Here is a 22,858-nt window from a genome sequence, read left to right as displayed (position 1 = left end):
CTTATCTACCCAAGAGAATGGAAATGTATGTCCACATAAGACTTGTACATAAATATTCATAGCAGCATTATTCATAACAGCCCCAAAGTGGGAACAATTCGAATGTCTCACAACTGATGAGTGGATAAACAAAATGTGGGATAGCCTACAACTGCCTGTTACTCAGCCTTAGAAAAGAAATCAAGTGAGGGGCACCTAGGTAGCTCAGTTGGTTAAGTGTCTGCTTTTAGCTCAGGTCATGATCCCTGGGTCCCGGGATCAAGCCCCGCATCAGGCTCCCTGCTCAGCGGGGAGTCTGCTTCTCCCTCTCTCTCTGCCCCTCCCCTCGCTTGTTCTAATAAGTAAAATCTTAAAAAAAAAAAAAAAAAAAGAAAGAAATTAAGTGCTGATATATGCCACAACCCATGAATCAACTTTGAAAATAATGTGCAAGGTGAAAGAAGACAACATATTATATGATTCTATTTCAATGACATATCCAGAAAGGTATAATCTATAGACACAAAAAATAGCTCAGGTTCCAGGGATGGAACAGGGAGTGACTGCAAATGGACGTGAGGTCTCCTTCAGGGGTGATGGAAATGCTCTAAATCTAGATAGTGATGATGGCCATACAACTCCATAAATTTACTACAAATCATTGAACTATTCGCTTAAAAAAAAAAAAAATTAAATTGGGCAGCCCGGGTGGCTCAGTGATTTAGCACCACGTTCAGCCCAGGGCCTGATCCTGGAGACCTGGGATCGAGTCCCGCGTCAGGCTCCCTCCATGGAGCCTGCTTCTCCCTCTGCCTGTGTCTCTGCTTCTCTCTCTCTGTGTGTGTCATGAATAAACAAATACAATCTTAAAAAGAAAAAACTGAAATAGAATGCAGTTCAGCAGTTGCCTAGGTCTTTACTGGGAGCAGGAATGACTGCACAGGGCATGGGGGAACTTTTTGGTATAATGGAAGTATTCTATAATTTGACTGCGGCAGGGGCTGCACAACTCTATAAATTTCCTAAAAATCATCAAACCGTATACCCAAAACTGGTGAGTTTCATGTTATGCAAATTAGACTTCAAAAAAAGTCCTAAAAAGCCTTGGGCAGACTTGCTAGGGTCACTACATTTCTTCTATATATGCGGCTTCTTATTTCTGCTTCCCCGGATGGTTCTGTGAAATAGCTGTGGATCATTTCTAACCTCCAGAAGAACTGTTTAAGTCTCCTAAACAGCTACCTGAGTAACCCAAAGAGTCATACCTAAGTAATCTTCAAAGAGTCAAAAATCATATAATGTATCTATATCTGATTCAGCCACACCAAAAACATCACCTTGGAGCTATCATGATGTGTTGAGTACCCATCACATCATCATCATCGCCGTCGTCGTCGTCGTCATCGTAAAACTTCCCAATTTATAATCCACATTGGAAATTGGCCTGACTTTAGCCCATTACTTCAATACTAAAGTTGGAGGAAGTTTTATTTAAGTGACATCGTACCTTGTGCTGCACAAAATACCCTTCTTTTTAGGAGTCAGGGAAAAAACTCAAGTAGTGTTTCTCAGGTGGGGGCCACCCTGGTGGGTAACAGGCAAGCTAAAATCGGCACCTGCAGAGACTTGGAGAACACCTTGAGTGGGGCGCCAACAGCACAAGCTGAAACCCTGTGTAGTAGTAACAAATTCTATTCTACAAAACCTCCCAGGCAAGTATTCAAATTGCTTTAACTTTATAAGACTGGGTTCCAACAATGGCTTCCAACAATTTTGAAGCTACCAGTCCCCGAGGAAGAAAATGATAAGATCCTAAAGCACTGGAGTGTTCAAGTAAACTGAGGCTCAGAAAAGGAAAGGGATTTCCCACCAGGGGCCTGCATGTTAGTGGTAAGGACTAGGAATAATAACCTAATTCGGCTCTGAGCCACTGTTTTCACGACTTGTTTGATTATTGATTCCAACATAAGAGATTGTCCCGATTACCCATCATCTTTGACTTCTCTCTCCTCCAGAACATTCAAATGCTAATTAAAAATATAAACTGTGGGGATCCCTGGGTGGCTCAGTGGTTTGGCGCCTGCCTTTGGCCCAGGGCCTGATCCTGGAGTCCCGGGATCGAGTCCCGCATCAGGCTCTCTGCATGGAGCCTGCTTCTCCCTCTGCCTATGTCTCTGCCTCTGTGTCTCTCATGAATAAATAAATAAAATCTTTTATATATATATATATATATATATATATATATATATATATACACAAATATAAAATATATATGTGTGTATGTGTGTATATATAAATTGTGAAATCATTTGAAATGTAACCTCTCCTCTCTGTCTCCATGGTTTTAGTATAGATCTCATCCCCTCTGGACTAAATTATTGAGGAATGCTCTCTCCCAGGACTGCCCCCATCCCAATCCTCTCTATGTAGCTGCTCTCCTTCTGTTGTCCTTGGTAAACACCTTGCTGGCTTGCTCCTGACTGCTGGGTAAAGTCCAAGCTCCAAGCAAAGCCTTTCTTAACTATGTACAGACCTATCTTTCCAATTTTATCTCCCACTTCTCCACCCAACCACCCTGTACAAAAGTTAAAGTGAGCAACGTGCAGTTCCCTTAGCACCACAGATTAGCATCTTTGTGGACACTTAACTTACTATGTGCAAAGCTCAGTGCTGAGTTCCCTACCTGCATCACCTCATTTTATCTTCACAACAACTGCATGCGATAGGCAGGTACTCTAGCGACCCCCAGTTTACAGGGGAGGAAAATAAGGCATAGGTAACTCTTCTGGCTGACTCTCCCTGTGTCTACAGACCTCCTCCCTCCCCCATGCTCTTCCAGCTAGCCTGGAAGGCCCTGCCACTCCTCCTCAACTGCTGCCCACTGCATTCCCCATCCCGATTTTCTTCAAGACTCCACACACTTGTCTATCCCCAGTTATGCAACTCTTTACCCAAAGTTAATAATCCTGTCTTTGGTGCTTTCATGGTACTTTGTACATTCTTCACTGGAAATACCACACTACATAATTATTTGTATATATTCCAATATACAAATCAGAATGTGAATCTCTAAGAATAAGAATAGCTTTTTTTCTTTGACTCTTTCTTTTCCCTATATCTGGCATATATATCAGGGAGGTAAATACTGAGTGACAAGGTACCTTAGGCTTTGTACTGTGTTGTTTCATTTACTCCTTTTCCTTTCTTCCTGATATATTCTATTTCCATCCCCACATTTCAGAGCCTTATTATCTCTGAGCTTTCTCTGGAAATAAATCCCTGATAGCTTCCCCCTGGTCACCTTTCTTCCCAATTTTCTTCTTTACCAATGGTGGATTAACTTCCGTAAAACACTGTTCTGAGTTTGGCTCTTCCCAACTCGAAAGTATCCTTGAATCTGTGGTGCTACGAAGTAGTGTACATATTCTTTACTCTAAATTCAAGAGTGTCCATGATCTGGACTTAATGATTTCATCTAAACTTGGTTCATTCCCCTACATCAAACCAAATTATGTTACTTCCTGTTCTATCAAATCACATAAAATCTATGTATCTGATGACTGAAACTAAAATGTAGCCAGCTTATCTTCAAATCAGATTCAATCATCCTTATTAAACCTTCCTTGATTTGATACATGGGTAAAAACTACAACTCTTCTGAAATCCCACAGCATATGGTTTTACCTCTTTTGTGGGATTTAATCTATTCTGCATAGTTCTAATAGGATTTAGATACATCTTAGCTCTTTTATAATGTCCTTGACATCCTCAAAGAGCTTCATCTAATTTGAGTGTCTGAATTTGCTTTGGTGCAAGAACGAATGAACATATAAATGATAGATCATGCTGGAACCTAACTCTCATGCTTAAAAAAAAAAATGAATGTGAAGTCAAACGAACTGTTTGAAGATCTTTACAATCTGTCTTAAGACTATAACATAGTCAAAAAACAGTTTTGGAAAAATCTGATCTTAAATGGCCCATGTTTCAAGAAATCAGGCCAATCTAGGATGGAAAAATCATGTAAGTAGGTAGTAACCATCACAGAGTAACATCCAGTGTTAAACACTGGGCTAAGTGCTTAATGGGCATAAATCCCTTGGTTCCTATAAACATCAAAAACAGAGGAAGCTATCCCACATTCTAACCCTTAAGAAGACTGAGGCCTGGAGAAGCTCAGCAGTTCACTTAGTGTTAGTGATCTTGGAATGGCAGGGCCAGGATTCCAACCAAGCTTAAAAAAAAAAAAAAAATCTACTAAAAGACTAAAGCTCCCTCTCAAGGAGTTACAATGGATTTTCATCATTTAAAAGAGCTCCAAGGCGCCTGAGTGGTTCAGTGTCCAACTCTGGATTTCGGCTCAGGTCATGATCTCTGGTCGTGGGATTGAGCCCTGCATGGGGCTCCCCCACTCAGCGCTAAATCGGCTTGAGATTCTTTCTCCCTCTGCTCCTCTACCAAGTGGTGCGTGTGTGCATACAAGCTTTCACTCTAAAAAAATAAATACAATCTTTAAAAATAAATTAAAAAAATAAAATAGCTTCATCTAGGAGCATATCTCAACACTATACTTCAGAATCTATACTGCATGAATAAGGACAGGGTCCCTTTCCTAGTGACCTAATTCAGCCAAATAAAGCTATTCTGTGACTTGGTAGGAAAACCAGCAAGAACACTAAATTCTTGTGCTTGTGCCTGTACCTTTATCACAGAACAGGAAGCACTGTCTGCAAGTATAAATACTAAATTGCACTTTTAAACCAAGTAACAGGGGCGCCTGAGTGGTTCAGTCCATGAAGTATCTGCCTTCAGCTCAGGTCATGATCCCAGCCAGGTTCCTGGGATCAAGCCCTATGTAGGGCTCCCTGCCCAGTGGGGAATTGGCTGCTCTCCGCCCCTCAACCCTTCTCCCTACTTATGCTCACTTGCTCTCTGTCACTCCCTCTCAAATAAATAAATGAATAAAATCTTTAAAATAAAATAAACCAGGTAACAATTTTAGGGAGTCCTTCAGCAGATAATTAGTCTTATGAAGAAACTCACCACTAGGTGGCAGAAGTATAAAGTCAACCAGGTGATTTTTCCACAGTGCTTCTTAAAAGAGCTGGACACTTTCCCATCCTTTTTCCACAGTAACAGAAAATCCTGTTAAACTGTTAAGTTTTTTCAAAGATTATTTTGTCGCTTTGAGAGTGACATGTTATACATAAATGGCTCTACATTTAAAAATTATTCTCCCTTATTGAAAACTGTTTTGTAATATTTTAAATACAATATACAGAGATCTCAACCTTTTTTATATTCAACACTCACCACAACTTCAACTAGCTTTAAACATACAAGTAGAGGGCAGCCCCGGTGGCTCAGGGGTTGAGCACCTGCCTTCGGCCCAGGGTGTGATCCTGGAGTCCTGGGATCAAATCCCATGTTGGGCAGCCTGAATGGAGCCTGCTCCTCCCTCAAAAAAACATACAAGTAGAACCATACCACCAATGAATTAAATAAAAAATAACACACTGTACATTAAAACATATTGACACTGAAATTAATTTTCTGTAATGCTATATAAGATAGACAAAAACTGCTTTTAAATCATAAAGGTTGTAGTTCCTGCACTTTGTAAGGTTTTTTTGTTTGTTTTCTTTGTTTCATTATGCTTGGATTTAGTTCTAAATGTCAAAGTAAAAGGAGGCTTCAGGTTATATTTTACAAACACTTGTCTTTAAGTAACACTGAAGATTACCAATATGTAAAATGCAAGTTGGGCAAAAACATCATATATTTCTTTATGACATTTATTTTAAAAGCACAAGAGGAAGCTTGATATGCTTGATAAGAATTTGGAGGAAATAAATGCAACGTAAAAATATGATAAACATCTTGAGGCAAATTTGTAGAATTATCTATACACATGTGTGCATTCTTGATGAACTGAGCCCTGCTTTCTATCTTTGGTAATCCCTTATGGGTAGAAATTAAATTATATACTATTAAATTATGTATAACTATATGTAATTGTATTATACTTAGTAAATATATGGATATAACTAAATAACGATCAAAACAGTTCCAAAAAGTTGGACATTATCTCTTGCATAATGTTCACTTAATAAGCACTCAGGAAGAAAACATTTTAATGATGATTTTTTACTAATCTTATTAAACAAAAAATAAAATCCCCATATTTCATATAAAGAACCCTCTAGACAAATCCAAATCTTTGGAGCAGAGGGCTGGGGGTGAGGGGGGAGTTGTGGTTCTAAATCATCAGTGGGGCAGGTTGGGTGTCTGGTAGAAGAAATTATGCTTTATCTTATCATCCAGGGAAGGAGTGAAGCCTAGACTGGTTCAGGCTTTGGCCAATCTTACACAGAGCAAAACTAACAGAATTGGAACTCCTTCCCAATGCTGGCAACGAGTCCAGTGTCCTTACAACTGTTCCACAAGGCTTCTTTGGAAATATGCAAATGAGCTAATAGTCATCAATATACAAGACCTCTAGAAAAAAAAAAAAAAAAAGACCTCTAGAAGACACGCTAGCCCCGAGGTCTCCATACAAACTTACATCCACAAAAAGTGAGGCAGCCTCACTCCTCTGGCTGCTCAGGGACACTTCAGGCTAATTTAGGTCTCCTGAACGTGATCTGCAACAGGCTTTCTACTTTTGAAGATTCTCTAAAAAGCAAAGGTCAAAACAGACAGTCCAGAAGCTATCCTGGCTTCCAAGTTCACAAAGGCTGCTGTGTAATTGTTCATCTACAGACATTAAGACAAAACTGAGGTCATCTCCAGGGATCAGTGGGAAGAAACAGTTGCTAGGGGATTATTTTCTATGGCAAGCACCAATTTATACCTGTAAAGTATTCTAGAAATGTACGTGAAGAATAATTTACAATATACACACATGGATGCATTTCCTCGTCTTTCAGCTCTGTCATGTACTGAATGCTTTTATAAATAAGTGAAAATTATACAGGAAGGTAAAGTTGTCTGGATGCTTGACAGGATATGAAAGAACATGGCTCCTGCACCCTTGACAGTTATTAGTTGATTTGATTCATGAGACGCTTATGTTCTACTAAAAATAAGTACAATAACAATCATAAAAATTTCTTTGAACCATCATCACTCAGGGGTTGACAGGTATCAAACTGCCTGTTCCTAATTCATTCCCAGAAAATAAAAAATCTAGAACACATAATGGCATCTTTAACACAAAGAACTGCATTTATATGTAATCTGTCAGAAAGGACACTGAAACAACTTAAACTATAGAGAAGAAATCTATGAGCAATAAAAAATGTTTCAAAAATCAAAATTTTGGGGATCCCTGGGTGGCGCAGCGGTTTGGCGCCTGCCTTTGGCCCAGGGCGCGATCCTGGAGACCCGGGATCGAATCCCATGTCTGGCTCCCTGCATGGAGCCTGCTTTTCCCTCTGCCTATGTCTCTGCCTCTCTCTCTCTCTCTCTCTCTCTGTGTGTGTGACTATCATAAATAAATAAAAAAAAAATTTAAAAAAAATCAAAATTTTGAGAGCCTCTATCAGCTGCAGAGAATGGAAGAGAGGTCTCTACACCAAATTCCCTCCACACACACCCTGCCCAGAATCTAGCAAGTGGTTGGCCCACGATAAATATGTTTTGAATGAGTGGTGTGGCAAGTGAAACTCAAGGAATTTCATATGGGAGCAATTCATTTCAGGGAGCTAAAGATGACAGCAACTTGACAGGAATAATCGTGCTGGCAGTCCATGAGCGCAGGGCGGCCTGCCTCTGTGGCAGTGAAGGAAAGAGGGTCAATGCCAGGGAACCCCCCCCCCCCCCCCCCCCCCCCCCCCCCCCCGTGCACGGCAGCCTCCAGGAGTCAGGAAAGGCGGTGCTGTGACAGGTACCTCTTACGCAGCAGGTTACCCACGGAGGTCCCTGCCTGCCGTGCCCTTACCTCCTCCCTCCTTTCTTCTGGACCCAGCGCCGGGTGGGGGCTCTGCCGAGCGTGGCTGCTGGTGCTGTCCTCCCCGCCTTTGACCCACGAGGCTTGCCCAGAGTCCGGGGACGACCCAGGCCCCTCTGCCCTTTCTTCGCTGTCCACTGAACTCAGCGACAGCGCACTGAGGCTGGTGGGACACGCGGCGTGTCCTGCGCCTGGGCTCTGAGGGCTGGGGGGCTTGGGTGTGGTGGGCCGCAGGGGCGTGAGCGGCTGCTCGGGGTCGGAGGCAGAGCTGCTGCCCGCCGCGCGCTGATCCGCGTCCCGGGGCGGCGGACTCGGACTCGGGGAGCCGCCCTCTGCCGCCGCGGGGCCCGCATCCACCTGCGCGCCGGGGGCCCCTCCTGCGGCCGGGCCGCCGGGGCCGGCGTGTGCACCTGCGCACCTTCTCCAGTCCCGCTCGGCGCCGGTGGACGCGCGGCGCGAGTAGGCGTCGTGGAGCCGGCTGTGCACCTGCAGCCGCTGGCTCGCGTCCCCGGGCGCTGGCGCTGGCGCTGGCCCCGCCCGGGGGCTCTCCCTCCTCCAGGCCGCGTCCGCCGCGCTGCTCACCAGCTTCAGGACTCGGTCCCAGTCCCTGGCCCGCAGCGGGCTCCTCCAGCGCTTGGCCCTCCTCTCGGGCCCGCCCAACTTCTCCGAGTCCGCGGAGCAGCTGCTCAGCGTGCGCCGGGGCCCGGGCTTCTCGGGCGCCGCCTTGAGGTCCGTGAGATTGGACGTGGACTTCCTTTTGAAGGAGCTCTTCTTCAGAAAGTTCAAGCTGTCCGTGCTCTTGCTCTTCCTGTAGACGATGCTGTTGTTCTCGGAGTCCTTCAGCAGGATCTCGCAGGCGGCGCGCTCCTGCGGCCCCGGGTGCTTGTCGCCGTCCAGGAGGCTGATGCGGCCCAGGCCGTAGGCGCGGCGGAGGCTGCGGGACCGGTGCGTGCTCCTCTGGAAGGCGTCGTCGGCCTCCTCGGGGTCCGAACAGTCGGACGCGGCGCCCGGGCCTGCCCTGGGGGCGTCCCGGCCGGGGCCCAGGGAGGCGCACCTGCTGGCTTGCATTGCCACCGCGGCACCGTTGGGGATGGGCTTCCCTGGGTCCCGCTCGGGGGCATCTTCCTTCGCCGCCTCTGACCCCTCGCGGTTCTGAATTCCTTGAAGGACGGAGGACTTCAATTTTTTGAAAGATCCCATTTTCCGAAAGGAGGCAAGAGCGTTCCAGGTGGAGGAGCTTCCCATCAGGACCATGGAGCGGGGCCTCTCGGGGTTGGTGCCGGTCCTCTTCCTGCTCACGGAGAAGAGGCGCATGAGCTTGGCAGGGCTGAGTCTGGCCTCCTGCGCTTCCGCCTCCCCGCAATGGCTGCTGCTGCACCCTCCATTGGGACACGCTGGGTAGGTCACCGTCCTGGGGTCTCTGGGATCAGAGACAGACCCTGGGATGGCGGCAAGTTGCCCAAGGCCGTTCTGAGCTGTGGTCATGTTCCCGGGGCTGCGAGCCCGTGGCCACAGGGCGGCTGGGTTCAAACCCACATGCACATCGGTGTCCACAGGCCCCAGGTGCAGACCTTCATTCCCGAGGCTGCGGACAGCCTGGCTTTCACCCCTGCTGTGCACATCAGGCTCCTCAGTTGTGTCCGCCGCCTGCAGCAGAAAACAAGGCAGGGATTTAGTCATTTTTCTCCCCACACAGGAACCTCCATAAACACTGCTTGTGGGATCCCTGGGTGGCGCAGCGGTTTGGCACCTGCCTTTGGCCCAGGGCGCGACCCTGGAGACCCAGGATCGAATCCCACGTCAGGCTCCCGGTCCATGGAGCCTGCTTCTCCCTCTGCCTGTGTCTCTGCCTCTGTCTCTCTCTCTCTCTCTCTCTGACTATCATAAATAAGTTAAAAAAAAATTAAAAAAAATTAAAAATTAAATTAAATTTAAAAAAAACACTGCTTGTTATATTGTTTAATAATTCCTAATATTTAAAAAAGCATGCTTTATGACAGGGCTGATCAGTTTATTTTAAATTAAAAATCTTACCCTTCTTAATTCATTACACAATGAATTAAAAGAGAATGTAAATATACATTCCTTTAAAAAATGAAAAAAGAGAATTATGGGTCATGCATCCAATGTAAAGATAAATTCTCGAATCCACTGAAACTTGTTTAAATAAAACTTGAAAAACTGCTGGAATACAGAGGTCAATGCATCATTCAACACTGGGTCTTCTCTTTATTTAAAACAGAAGAAATTTTAAAAAAACATAAAATAAAACAAGAAATTATTAATTATCAAATAAAAAACCCACACCAACACCTATTTTTAAATGTGTCACAGTGAAACATCAACCTTTATTAAATTTAACACAGTTAAGAGGCAGAGTGAGTGCTGAGTATTAGGCAAGAACTGATGCAAGGAGCTGTAGTAGAGACCAAGACGCTCTCAGCTGCCTACTGCCTACAGAATACCTGAAACTCTACTGAGACACAATGTCCTACAGAGACACATGAGTGGGAGGGACAAACTGAGGTTGCATGGAGGCTGGCTTTGTGAAGGAAACAGCATTAGTGAGAGGCCTCTGTCAGGATTCCTACTGGCTGGGTAATGAAGAGAGATAAGGATAACACTTAAATATTAGAAATGCAAACACAAAAATTCAACCTAAACAAATGTCGCACCTTCTTCTTTCCACACACCACACACATGTGATCCATGCACTCTCTCCCAAGTGAAGACGTTGCTCTCCTTATCTTTTGCCCTTCAGGCCAAGACATGCTCAACCTGTGTGCACCAGCTGAAATGTCCCAGTCACCCTGTTCTCAACTAATGATTAGTTAATGAAGGAAGGTAGGAAGGATTGTGATAATAACCATAAATGACTACCACTCACTACGTGTTTACCACATGCCAGGCCCCTGTGCTAAGTGCTTTAAAAACAGCATGTCACTGAGTACTCATACACACCTGCAAGGCCAATGATTTCATTTTACAGATAATCAAATGGACACTTAGGCAGAGGGTGCTGGGGGTTCCTGCAGCTGTCCCTTCCAAAGCTGATACTCTTCTCTACTACTTCAAACTAATGAACAAAAAGAGAGGCAGAGCTGGGATATGAAATCCAGATGTGTGACACCAAGTTCAGTGCCTCATGACATAACCCAACTCACGTCAAATCCCAGAAGTCCTTATGCCAGTCAAGGCCACTATTCCAAAGGCAGTATTAAAGGCAGAAGAGGAGGGACACCTCAGCAGTTGAGCATCTGCCTTCGGCTCAGGATATAATCTCAGAGTCCTGGGATCGAGTCCTATATCAGGCTCCTTGTGTGGAGCCGGCTTCTCCCTCTGCCTGTGTCTCTGCCTCTCTCTCTCTCTCTGTCTCTCATGAATAAATAAAATCTTTTAAAAATAAATAAATTAAGGCAGAAGAGGAAAAGGTTGTATAAAAACCTTAAGGTTAGGTCCCAATTTAGCTTAGTCCTCTCAAGTGCAGAAGAAAATGTGACCTCATACTAAGAGGTCTCATCTAATTCTACTCTCCAGGTTCTGTGAAGGGTTCATTTTTATTTGCCTCTACATTGTGCCCCGAGATTCCCAGGGAGTCACAGCTAAAGGGCTGATTCCATCTGGGACCAGAGAGGCTATATAGACTTAGACCCCTGGAGCCTTTCTGATGTCCACTTACCCAATTCCATCACTCAGAAGCCCAGTGGGGCTACCAAATGCCCTCTTGCAGCTTAATGTTCTCATGGAGAAATTAAGGAACCTGAAGAGCTGTAGATTGCTTTTGAATGAGCCATAGAAGCAGAAACTTGACTCATCCTGGCACTAAGGCTGGGTGTAAATCTATAACCAGTTGTAAAATGAGTCTAATACTGAGTACCCCCTGTCTACTCTCACCTACTCTGGAGGAACAGGGGGCTGTGGTTGCTTCAGCTTCTCACAATCTTGAAAGGCAGCATATGGTCTATGCAAACATCAAGTCCAGTCACAGACACTGACTAATGGCATACTATGTAACAATAATGGCCTTGTTATGACTTGCACTGGATACAGAGGAGCAGATAGGAACCCTTTTCTTACAGTCTGGCTGGACGGAGACAATTTACAGACACCACAAGTAGAGGGCGCTATGAGACCTTTCATAACCAAAGATGAAAGTGTCCGGCTGTCCCTGAGGTCTCAAGGGGTGCAAGCAGTGCTCAATTTTTTTTTTTTTTTTTTTTTTTTAAGATTTTACTTACTTATATGACAGAGAAAGAGCACAAGCAGGGGCATGGGCAGGCAGAGGGAGAGGGAGAAGCAGGCTTCCTGCAGAGCAGGGAGCCCCATACAGGGCTTGATCCCAGGACCCCAGGATCATGACCCCAACCAAAGGCAGATGCTTAACCCATGGAGCCAGCCAGGTGCTCCAGGCAGTACTCGATTTTAATGTTGGCCAGTTTGAATGTTCTGTGACTGGCACTGAGGCAGGCCTAGGTTTTAAACTCAGTACTGTCATGTGAATCTTGAGTAAAGTCATTTCAGGCATCTGTACTCCGGTGCCATCTACAAAAGAACATTTATGTATAAGGTATATCAATCAACCAATTAATTCATAGGCCCCATGGTAAACTCAAGACAGTGACAAGGTGATAACCTGTTCTAGATGGGAACTTGGCAATGAGCAAAGGAAGATCCAGGAACCTAAATTAGATTGGGAGGCAATAAACTTGGGTGACCAGCTGTCCCTGTTGGCCCTGTGTGAGGGATTTTCTAGGACATGGGACTCTCAGGGCTGAAACCAGAAAAGGTCTTGGCAGACTGGAATGACTGGTCACCCTACAGTGAGTAGAACAATATAGTTGGAAGGATGGCTCAGTGTCCTGTGGTAGTCAAAAAGGAGTACATCCCTTTAGTCTAACACTCTGAGATTGTCCCCAAGTGTCATCATCTTTGGGAATTCCTTCCTGATCCTCCTGAGATTAATGAGACCCCTTAACTCTGCGGGTTACAGGCAACTCACCACACTGCTTTACCAAGACATGTTTATAATGATACGTTTACATGTTGCCTTCAGAACAAGACTGAGAGTGGGAATAATATATATGTAAATTATTTATCTTGATGTAAAACTGTTTCAATATCTGTATCAATGTAACAATTCATCATATATCACCATATTTTTCCAATGTTAAGATGTTTAAATTTTTACAACACTAAAAAGTTAAGTATTTTCTATAATTTAAATTTTAAGATACAGATCCAGTAAAATACACACAGATGTGAGTTTCTGATTGAGGCAACATGCTTTTTAAAAGTCCAGTGACTTACTATTTCAACATGCTGCTGAACAACGTGATTGTTGTGTGCTGCTTGGAACGAAACTGAAAATCACGGAAAAAGGCTTTTCCTGGAATTTCCGAGAAACATACCAAGTAGCATTATTTAGAACTAATACTTTGACCTCTATTAACTAACAAGGGTTGCAATTCAATCAGTGGTTTTGTAGCAAGGCTTGTAAATTGTGGGAGCTCTGCCAGAGAGATTTATGAACAGAACTACAAGGAAGAATTTTAGATGGGAATATTGTGAAATCCATTGTCTACAAGCTGGATTCTCGGGTGTCTGAACTTTAGAGTAGAACATTTCTTTTCACTTGTAATGAGAATTCTCTGAAAACAACTACGACCAGGAATTTTTAAGTAAGAATTTATAGTAATCGAATTTTAAATTCAGAAATACATACCAGGTTAAATGTACACACAAGGGGGTTTTTGTAATCTGTTCATGTAAAATAAAGAAAATATGACATTGGAGGAAAACAAACTGGAATATATTGCAAAATACATTGAAATCTGAAAGCATAAATCTCTGAATCACAGCTCTGTAGAATATTGCCTGAGGGAACATCTAACCCCTGTTTGTAAAGATTAAGGCATTGAGACCCACCGGGTCTGAGAGATGTGCTCATTGTCAAGCCATTACAGGCGAAAGCACAGTGGGGCTGGGAATCAGAGGGACCAGGTTTGGGCCCCTTCATTCTAGACCACTTCCTTTCCTTCTGGATCTCACTGGTCACCAAGTCTAAGAGATTCTACTCCATATCGCGACAATCAGTGCTCAGTATGGCTGCCAAGCCACTGCTTATTTCAAGTCTTTAGTGCCTTTCCACCTGGACCAGGACACTGCATGAGCCTCCTGAAAAATATCCTGTCTTCCCATCACATCTGACACCTGCGAGCTGGCCAGTGTCCTTCCCAAAAATTGCAAATGGGGTCATGCCACTTCATCCTGGTGTCACTGGCTGCCATCTCTGAACGTGGAGGAGATGTCAGATTTCAGCTTCACACACAAAAATCCTCTCACTCTGGCCATGCTGAATTATTTACAGGGAGGCTTTATCATACTGCTGTGCTTTGGGTTATTTCCTCATTTGCTCTCAAGAGACCTTCTCCAGGCATTTTTGTCTCTCTGTATTGCAGGGAAGCACAATCCCCAGGCCCCTCTGACAAAGGGCTCTGGCCAAGTTGGTCAATAGGAAGCACTGGTGGGAGATGATGTGTGTAGGAGAAGGTAGATGCTAGGGTATTTCTCCCTGTGTGCAATACCTACCACAGGGGTACTTCTAGCAGCTTTTCTCTACTCTCTGGCTCCAGCTCCCCCCTCCTAAGTCCTAGTTCCCACCAGGTGGCACCAGGGCAGGACTCATGTAGGACCACCTCTTCCTTTATCCATCCAGCCTACGGGTAGGAGCATCTTCCCACTATTATTGTTCATCTGAGTTCCTCACTTTCATCTCTTCTGTTTCATGGCTGTGTAAACATAACCCCTATTTTAGATTCTCTTTGTTTGAAATACCTAGAGATTATTTCTCTCTTCCTGACTGATAAATACGTGTTTTGCTAACTAACTTTTATTAATTCACATGAACTTTGCCCGAGAGGAACTCTTTGCTTACTGTCCAATTCAAATACCCTATCTCTGTGGGCTCTCTAATGCATTACTCTATTTTAGCATTTGCCATACTGCTCTGTCATGCTGGTTTCTCAGTCTACTTTCTCTACTAAACTCTGAAAAGGTTGAAAAGTTCTTTTAAGTCAGAAACCAGGGATGCCTGGGTGGCTCAGCGGTTGCGTAGCTGCCTTCGGCTCAGGTTGAGATCTCGGGATCTGGGATTGAGTCCAACATCAAGCTCCTGCGAAGAGCCTGCTTCTCCCTCTACCTATGTCTCTGTCTCCGTCTCTCTCTAATGAATAAGTAAATTTTTTAAAAGTCAGAAACCAGATCTTATTTAACTATATTCTCAGCATTCAGTCAGTTACTGAATGAAGGAATACCACTTCTTTCGCATACCTTAAGTGAGTCAACATAATACGTGGGGCTGGATAATTCTTAGCCAGGAGGGCTGTCCTATGCATTGTAGAAAGTTAGCAGTATTCCCAGTCACCACCTTAAATGATGCTATTAGGAAGAAGAAATATATGCTCTGAAAACTATGGAAGTGCTATCAATTAGTCTCAAAATGGTTTCTGGGAAACTACTGAAATTTATCATTTCCAATCATAAAACAGAGTGTTCTATGTACTGTTTGATGGTACTGATAAAATAATCTTTCAAATGGTAATATTGTCAGCAGCTAGAGTTTCCTGTGGTAGAAAGCTCAACTTAATGTTTGTTACATTATTTTAATAGTTGTATCTAATTTTGTAGATTTTTTATACATTCAATGAAAAAGAAAATTTAATATCATAGAAATGTAAATACTTATATGTTAATAGTTACACTCACCTTTTAACTACCAAGACAGATATTTCATTTAATAGGTAATCGCGTTTATTTATCTTTTTTTAAAGATTTTATTTATTTATTCATGAGAGAGAGAGAGAGAGAGAGAGGCAGAGACACAGGCAGAGGGAGAAGCAGGCTCCATGCAGGGAGCCCAATGTGGGACTCGATCCCAGGCCTCCAGGATCAGGCCCTGGGCCAAAGGCGGTGCTAAACTGCTGAGCCATCAGGGCTGCCCTAGGTAATCTCGTTTATCTGACATTTTCTAATTTGAATGCTCATATTACACAAATTACATATCTGAGTTAATATGACAATGAAGAATTTTATAAACATTTCCTAAAGTACTTAAAATATATTTTTAATATTAATGTTGAACTGTATATATTGATAACATATACTTCAATCTATCTGTCTCAATATTAATCAACAAAATTTGAATTAAAAATGTCCAAAGAGGGTCCTAAAGTAACTGTGATTCTTAGGAAAGTGTTTTTCTTCTATAAAATTGTATTTTCTGTTTAAAATACAAAATGTTTCTTCTAAGGGTATCTGGGTGGCTCAGTGGTTGAGCGTCTGCCTTTGGCTCAGGTTGTGATCCCAGGGTCCTGGGGTTGAGTCCCACACTGGGCTCCCTGCAGGGAGCTGCTCCCTCTGCCTGTGTCCCTGCCTCTCTCATGAATAAATAAATATAAAATCTTTTTTAAAATAAAGTGTTTCTTCTATAAAGTATGGCTTATGGAAATAGGTAATATAACCCATACTTTAGTATTTTCCCTACTCTTAGTTCAAAGAAACTATTTTAACTTATTTAATGCAAAACAAAAGCAAGTAGGCATAAATATTAAGCTGGTATAGTTCTCAATAAATCTCTTTATCCAGGAAATTAAAGTTAAATGCATTCATACTTGAGTAGAGAATAAGATTCTCTATTTCACACCATATAGTATCATATTAACCTAAATCATATATACACACACACACATATAGTGTAATCGGAGTATCCAAGTTATTAACTTCTGTAATTTAAACCAAGATGGCTGCGAAAAAAAATCACAGATATATAGCTAAGATATTCTGATAAATATTAACTTCAAAATATTTGACAACAATAAATGTTTTATTTTATTGCAATTATATAGAATCTTATTTTCAGCAAGTTAACAGTTTATGGATTGATAAAAAAAAGTCTCATGGTAGTAAGTCTTTCTCATGTACTGAACTTGCCCATTTTATTCTCCCTCTCTCTCTCCCTGACAGATCTCTTCTTTCTATTATTTGTTCCAATATCTTTCCCAAAACCTTGCTGAAATCAAGACTGTGAGAAGCTGGAAATCCCAGCACCCCACATTTTATGAATAGGTTGTACAACAGGCAATGTGTTTCCTGATAGACTCTGTCCATCAAACTATATTTAGCTAATAATATAGCTACCACTGAATTTAACCATAATTTATAACACTTCCATAGGAAACTGTATCTAAGATTCAACTGTGAGTTCTAGATCCAGGGAGAAAGCTGCTTCCCATCCCACCCCCCCCCCACCAAACTTCCACAAGTCCTTAACATAAAACATTTTCCTTCTTCTGTCCAACCCTCAAGTATACCGTCTAAGGAAGAATGTCCCTTGCCCCTGGATCTGGTATCCTCAGGGTCTCTGTTGTCAAAGAATTGGGGGAGGATGCCTCAAAAAAGCCAGAGCTCTGGCTTCATTTAAATATCCAATCATTTAAGTGTTTAAAAACGGAAAGTGTATATAAAAAGGTAACTGTGGATGAGATTGAATCACTGTATCTTTGGGAAAGGTGTCAATTTCATACAAGCATGCCATTGTCTTGGCTTGCCTTATCTGGGTTACTAGGCTAAACCACATTCCTGTGGGTGAGATGGGGTTTCCCACTGGGGATAGGTGTTTGCTCTGTCAGTTCTGTGGGGCAGAAGGCGTGGAGAAAACGAGGATTTGCCAAGGCAGGTCTTAGACTGAAAAGAGGAAAACCTTCCTTTGATCTCTGAAATTGGGGGTCAGGCAGGTCTAGCAAGACATGTTCAGGTAGGTCTTGCTCTGTGAAATAGCTGACACAATCCACTGCACTATCCTGCCCTCCATCGCCCCAACACTCAGCAGAGTGCCGGCCTCAGAACCTCCCCTTCCTCCACTCCTACTCTAAACCTCAAAGCTGAAAGAGGCTTGGAACACTTCAGGAGAATCACTGCCAAATTTCAGGTCTGAAGATAGCTTGCCTAGTTTCCTACACGTTGTCCCCTGTCCACCATCTTTCTCATGGTGAGTAAGGCCGCAGCAGTAACCACTAAAGTTCACGGTCAGGACTACCTAATGCCTGCAGCGAATGCCAAAACAGATGTCACCACAAGCTGGACTTCCCTTGCATTTCCTATTCAGAGCAAAGTTTTCCAGATGGATGGCCCTAATCTTGAAGGCACTTTGAAGGTCACTGGAGCAAAAACAATGTTTCTGCTTGCTAAGGCAGGGTTAGCAGAACCTGGAGCCATGCGTCATCAGATTCACAGTCTAAAACACCGGGTGCAGGCAGCAGAGAAAACCCCCTCCAAGGCTCAATGTAGCTCGTAAATACAGTGTTTGGGGAAAACACATTTACTAACTGCTTATAAGAATGTATATTTGCCTTGTATTTTCCCTGCATTTTCTTTTTGTTTTTGTGTTTTGCACAAAATGAGTTCCTAGGCACAGAATCACAATTTATAACACTGCATGCTGCGGGAAACAAGAACAATTTTCTACTCTGTTTCTATCCAGCAGTCAAACAGGTTTTAAATTGGGAGTTGCCATAGCAGCCCATCTTGCCATCACTAAAGATAGAGGTTCAGAAAACACTTTTTCCCTGCTCTGTTCAATCAGGTATCCCACATTCTCATATTTGTTTTTCACATTAAAGCAGTTGCCAACATCCCTTATATCATCTAATTTAAATTGTCTTCTGACTGAACTGACATTTGGATATTGTTTCCTGTCAGCCCTTCACACCTCTTGGGAAACATCATCCTTGCTACGTGCTGAGTAGCGACATGGAGTGACACCACTGATGAACAAAGCCAGTAGTAGGTGACCAGGCCAAAGTTTCTGAGGCCCCCTGACTTACACCTCTGCCCTGGGACAGCATGGCCCAGCCTAGCAGGAGCTGATCTGTGGCCACTTTGTTCAAGGAGGAGGCTAATCCGCTGAGTCCATCCTCATGGGATATCATTTATACCCCTGGGCATGAGGAAGTAATGCTGAGGACTTCAGACATGGTGCTAGAACATAAAGAAAACTTCCTGCTGCTAATGATGGAACCGTTTCTCACACTTTCCCATGGCTCAGAAAAGCAAACTGGCCCAACCACAAGGAAAACCTGACAGAGGGACAGAGGAGTAGAACTCTGGCGAGGAAGATTTATGGTGGAGAAAACGCACATTTCTCAGGCTTTCACTGTTGGTGCCAATTTCTCTGTACATGTTTGCCCTCCAAAGAGAAATTCGTTGGCAACTCAGAGGGCTCCCAGTAGCTTCTTTAGAGTTTGACATTCTCTCTACACACACAGATTTGTGGCCAGAAGCTTCCGTGCAATCACGTGACCTGCTCCCTCATCACTTGATTTATCTGTTTAGTGCACCTGCCATGGGAAAGGGCAGGGTTCCTGGGTGCTCACTGATAGCAGTCCAATAGATACAGCCTCTAGTGGCGACTGTGTTTACCATCTATTCTCCCGCTGATTCACTAGGTCCTGAGGGGACAGTGAGTGTAAGAGACAAGCCATGCTAAATAGCTTCAGCCCTTAGAATCTTGATCCCTCAAAACACCAACTCCCCCCACCCCGTCTTCCCAGTCAGGTCTGTCCCATCTGCCTTTGGGGCCTCACAGCCCATCAACTGTACCTATGCCTCTGACACTGTGCCTATGAGGAGACATGGCCATCATTGTGGCCACAACACTCCTTCCTCAGCTTCATTCCCCTGACGTGATGTTCTGGCTCTCACAAGCCAGACGCTTCTGGATGCCTCACAGGAACAGGAGCAGGTATCAAACCCAGGAATGCCCCAGCATCACATCCCACTGACATGGCTCCTCCAACGCAGAGCTTAATGATATTCTAAAATATGTCAGATGCTCGGCAGGGCCTGAAATAAAATGAATACTACATTCTATCTTTTGTGGAAAGTTTAAAACCAGTTTAGTTTAGGCACCCTAACCAACAAGACACCAAAGAATAGGAAAGACTTAAGTATCTGGAACCTAAAACAAGGAAAGTGAAGTAGTGTGCAAGATGAGACACAGGTTACCCTCTGAGTCCAGGCAGTTAGGAATGGAAACAGACATGCCTTCTGAGAGCAGTCACAAAGAACCCAGGGCCAACCAGCTGAGACCCAGGGAGGGTCCATCTCAAGTAAGTCCACACCTCAAAGACTTACAGCTGACGCAGGTTAGGTGAGAAAGGGCATCAAGCTAAGGCTCAGAATTCCTGGGTCTGGATTCTTTGCCTTTCAATACCTTTGGGAACCTAGACCAGTCACATCCCATCCCAACCTCAGATTTCCCAATGTGATCCTAACATTTCTTTGAGAATATATCACAGGGTTGTTATGAGAAGCAAGTGCATTGTAAGCAGAACATTCTCACTGAAATATTAGCTAGGTTCATAGCATGACACCTTTTTTAAAATTTATTTTTAAAGATTTTATTTATTCATTCATTCATGGGAGACAGAGAGAGAGAGGCAGAGACACAGGCAGAGGGAGAAGCAGGCTCCATGCAGGGAGCCCGAAGTGGGACTCGATCCCGGGACGCCGAGATCACACCCTGGGCCGAAGGCAGACGCTAAACCACGGAGCCACCCAGGGATCCCATGTGACACTTTTCTTTGTAAAGCATACATTTTATACTTATAGTTTAATATAAAACTGGTTAATAGGAAATAGAATTCCAGCTCAAAATTTCTAGATCGAAAAAAAGTGAAAAATTCTATTGGACTTGAGCTTATTATATATGCAACTGGGCTTAGGCAAAGAGATCCCATGCAGTCCATGGGGGTGCAGAAAAGTACCCACATGTGTAAGTCACCGTTTCGTGACCCACAAATGGAAGCCCATCCTGCTCCCTACAGCCATCCTGCCAATTCAAACATCACTGCCAGATGAACATGTAAGGACCGGCCAAGGAATGCCTGTATATGAATGTTTCCCAAAGGATGGATCTGGAACCAAAATATACATTAAATTCCATTATTTCATTTTGAAATCAGCTCTAACTTTTCTCCATACACATGCATAATATCTGCCTTAGGACTCTCCTTTACACTGGCAGTGAGATATAAGTAACAGATGTCTCAAAATTTTGGCAATTAGTATTCTAAATGTCAATTTAGGAGTCAACTGTTTAGAATTTAAAACACATTTTCCTGTAAGATGTGCCTATTATCTGCCCAATCTCCCTCAATTCATAATGTAAACAAAGTCTCCAATGGCAATATGACTGCTATATTAATTGAAATTACTAGCATATTAAACTAAATTAATAATAGCAATTAATAAAAAGAGGAACCTGATTTCTTTGGCTTAGGGGCTCAGATGGTATAAGTGGAAAAAGAAGAGGAAGAAGAGTTTTGTCCCCTCCTTCCTTGTACGAGAAAGGCCCTGTGGCATTTGGAAGTAGGAACATTTGTCTTTGGCATCCTCTGACCTTCCTCTCTTTCCACTCATCCTTTGTGAGCTACTCCCTTCCATTACGTAGGAGGTTACTTCTGCCTCTTGAATACCTCTGATTTCTCCATCAAGTAATGTCCTTGATGCTGTGGAGACCAGGGCAACACCACACAGCCCAGGGCACAAACATAAACCTGCTGTCACATCCTCGGCTGTAACTCACTACCGCACTATGGTCAGGCGCACTGTGGAGTAGGTGACCCTACACTAGCCTGCCAGTCACACCGCTTATATTCATGGCATCTCAACATTCGGGGCTTATCTTGTTTGATGGCTGCTTCCCCAGTGGCAGTGATTTCAGAGCTCAGGGACAAGGAGTGGTACAGCCAAACAGTTACTTCTTAGGAAGAAGCTTTGTGAGTCTAAGCCTGCCTTTCCACAGAACAAAGCCCGCCTTTGAGTTTTTCAAGATCTGGCAAGGTAGCTAGCTGTGCAAGTGTATGCTTCAATGTGACCAACTTAACTATATTTGAATTTCATTTCAAAACAACCCTGCTTCTCCTCCGCAAAGAAAACAACCTGCCAAAGTCTGCTGGTTCGTTTGTTTTCTAATTATAATTTCAGAACTATAATGATATAGCAATCAACTCTATAGAGCCCAACAGTCTTCCCTAGACCAACTGCTCTGATGCAAGAGTCTACAGTTTGGCAACAGTCAGTGCCTCAGTTGCCTCTGGGGTGGTCACATAAGCAACAAGGGCCACATGCAGGTAAGAACACCTGCAAAGTCAACTAAGCCTGTCATCACTGGAGTGAATGTAAATTAAGAAGAAATACCAATGGCCTCAATGTAAATGAAGTTCCTGTAGTTTGTTTCAAAACATTGTCTTTTAACAAGAAAGAACTTCCTATGAGGCTTCGTTCATTCCTTCCTTCCTTCCTTCCTTCCTTCCTTCATTCATTCATTCAGCAAATGCTTCCTTGGTTCCTCTAGCTGCTGTTAGGAGAGACATCAGGAGTAGAGTGGTAAACAGCACTCATCACCTCAGCCACCACAGAACTTTCTCCAGTTGAGGAAAGGTACACAGTGACCCTTCAACAGCACATGGTTGAACTTCATGGGTCCACTTACATGCAGACTTTTTTCAATAAGTACAGTATAATACTGTAAATGTATTTTCTTTTTCTTATGATTTGCTTAATAACATTTTCTTTTTTCTAGCTTTATTGTAGGAATACAGTTCGTAATACATCTAACATATCACATACGTGTGGGTCAACTGTTTATGTTATTGGATCAAGAGTAGGCTCTTAGTAGTCTGTGGGGAATCTGAAGTTATATACGGATATTTTTTGTTGATGTTGGGGGTCGGTTGCCCCTAAACCCCATGTTGTTCAAGGGTCAACTGTATAACTAAATAGGCAGTTGTAATGAACCCTGCATTGTTATGACACTTGAACTGGTCTCCTTCAGAAAGTGACATGGCAATAGGACCTGACAGATGATCA

General features: G+C 43.4%; 1 protein-coding gene across 3 annotated transcripts in view; it reads right to left on the bottom strand.

Moving 5' to 3' along the window:
* The window catches only part of SPATA13 (spermatogenesis associated 13), a 143,503-nt gene that overhangs the window by 72,221 nt on the left and 48,424 nt on the right, over positions 1–22,858 (bottom strand). For all 3 annotated transcript variants that reach the window (XR_013362919.1, XM_077868378.1, XM_077868380.1), the window contains exon 2: positions 7,922–9,577. Coding sequence is in view for 2 of the 3 variants with exons in the window: in XM_077868378.1 (XP_077724504.1) it covers positions 7,922–9,415 (1,494 nt within the window). In the remaining variant the exon portion in view is untranslated. The remainder of the gene's footprint in view (positions 1–7,921; positions 9,578–22,858) is intronic.

Source organism: Canis aureus, chromosome 24, assembly GCF_053574225.1.
Source record: "Canis aureus isolate CA01 chromosome 24, VMU_Caureus_v.1.0, whole genome shotgun sequence".
Taxonomy (NCBI): Eukaryota; Metazoa; Chordata; class Mammalia; order Carnivora; family Canidae; genus Canis; species Canis aureus.
Note: the sequence above shows the minus strand (reverse complement) of the source record. Positions and strands in the feature narration are given on the sequence as shown.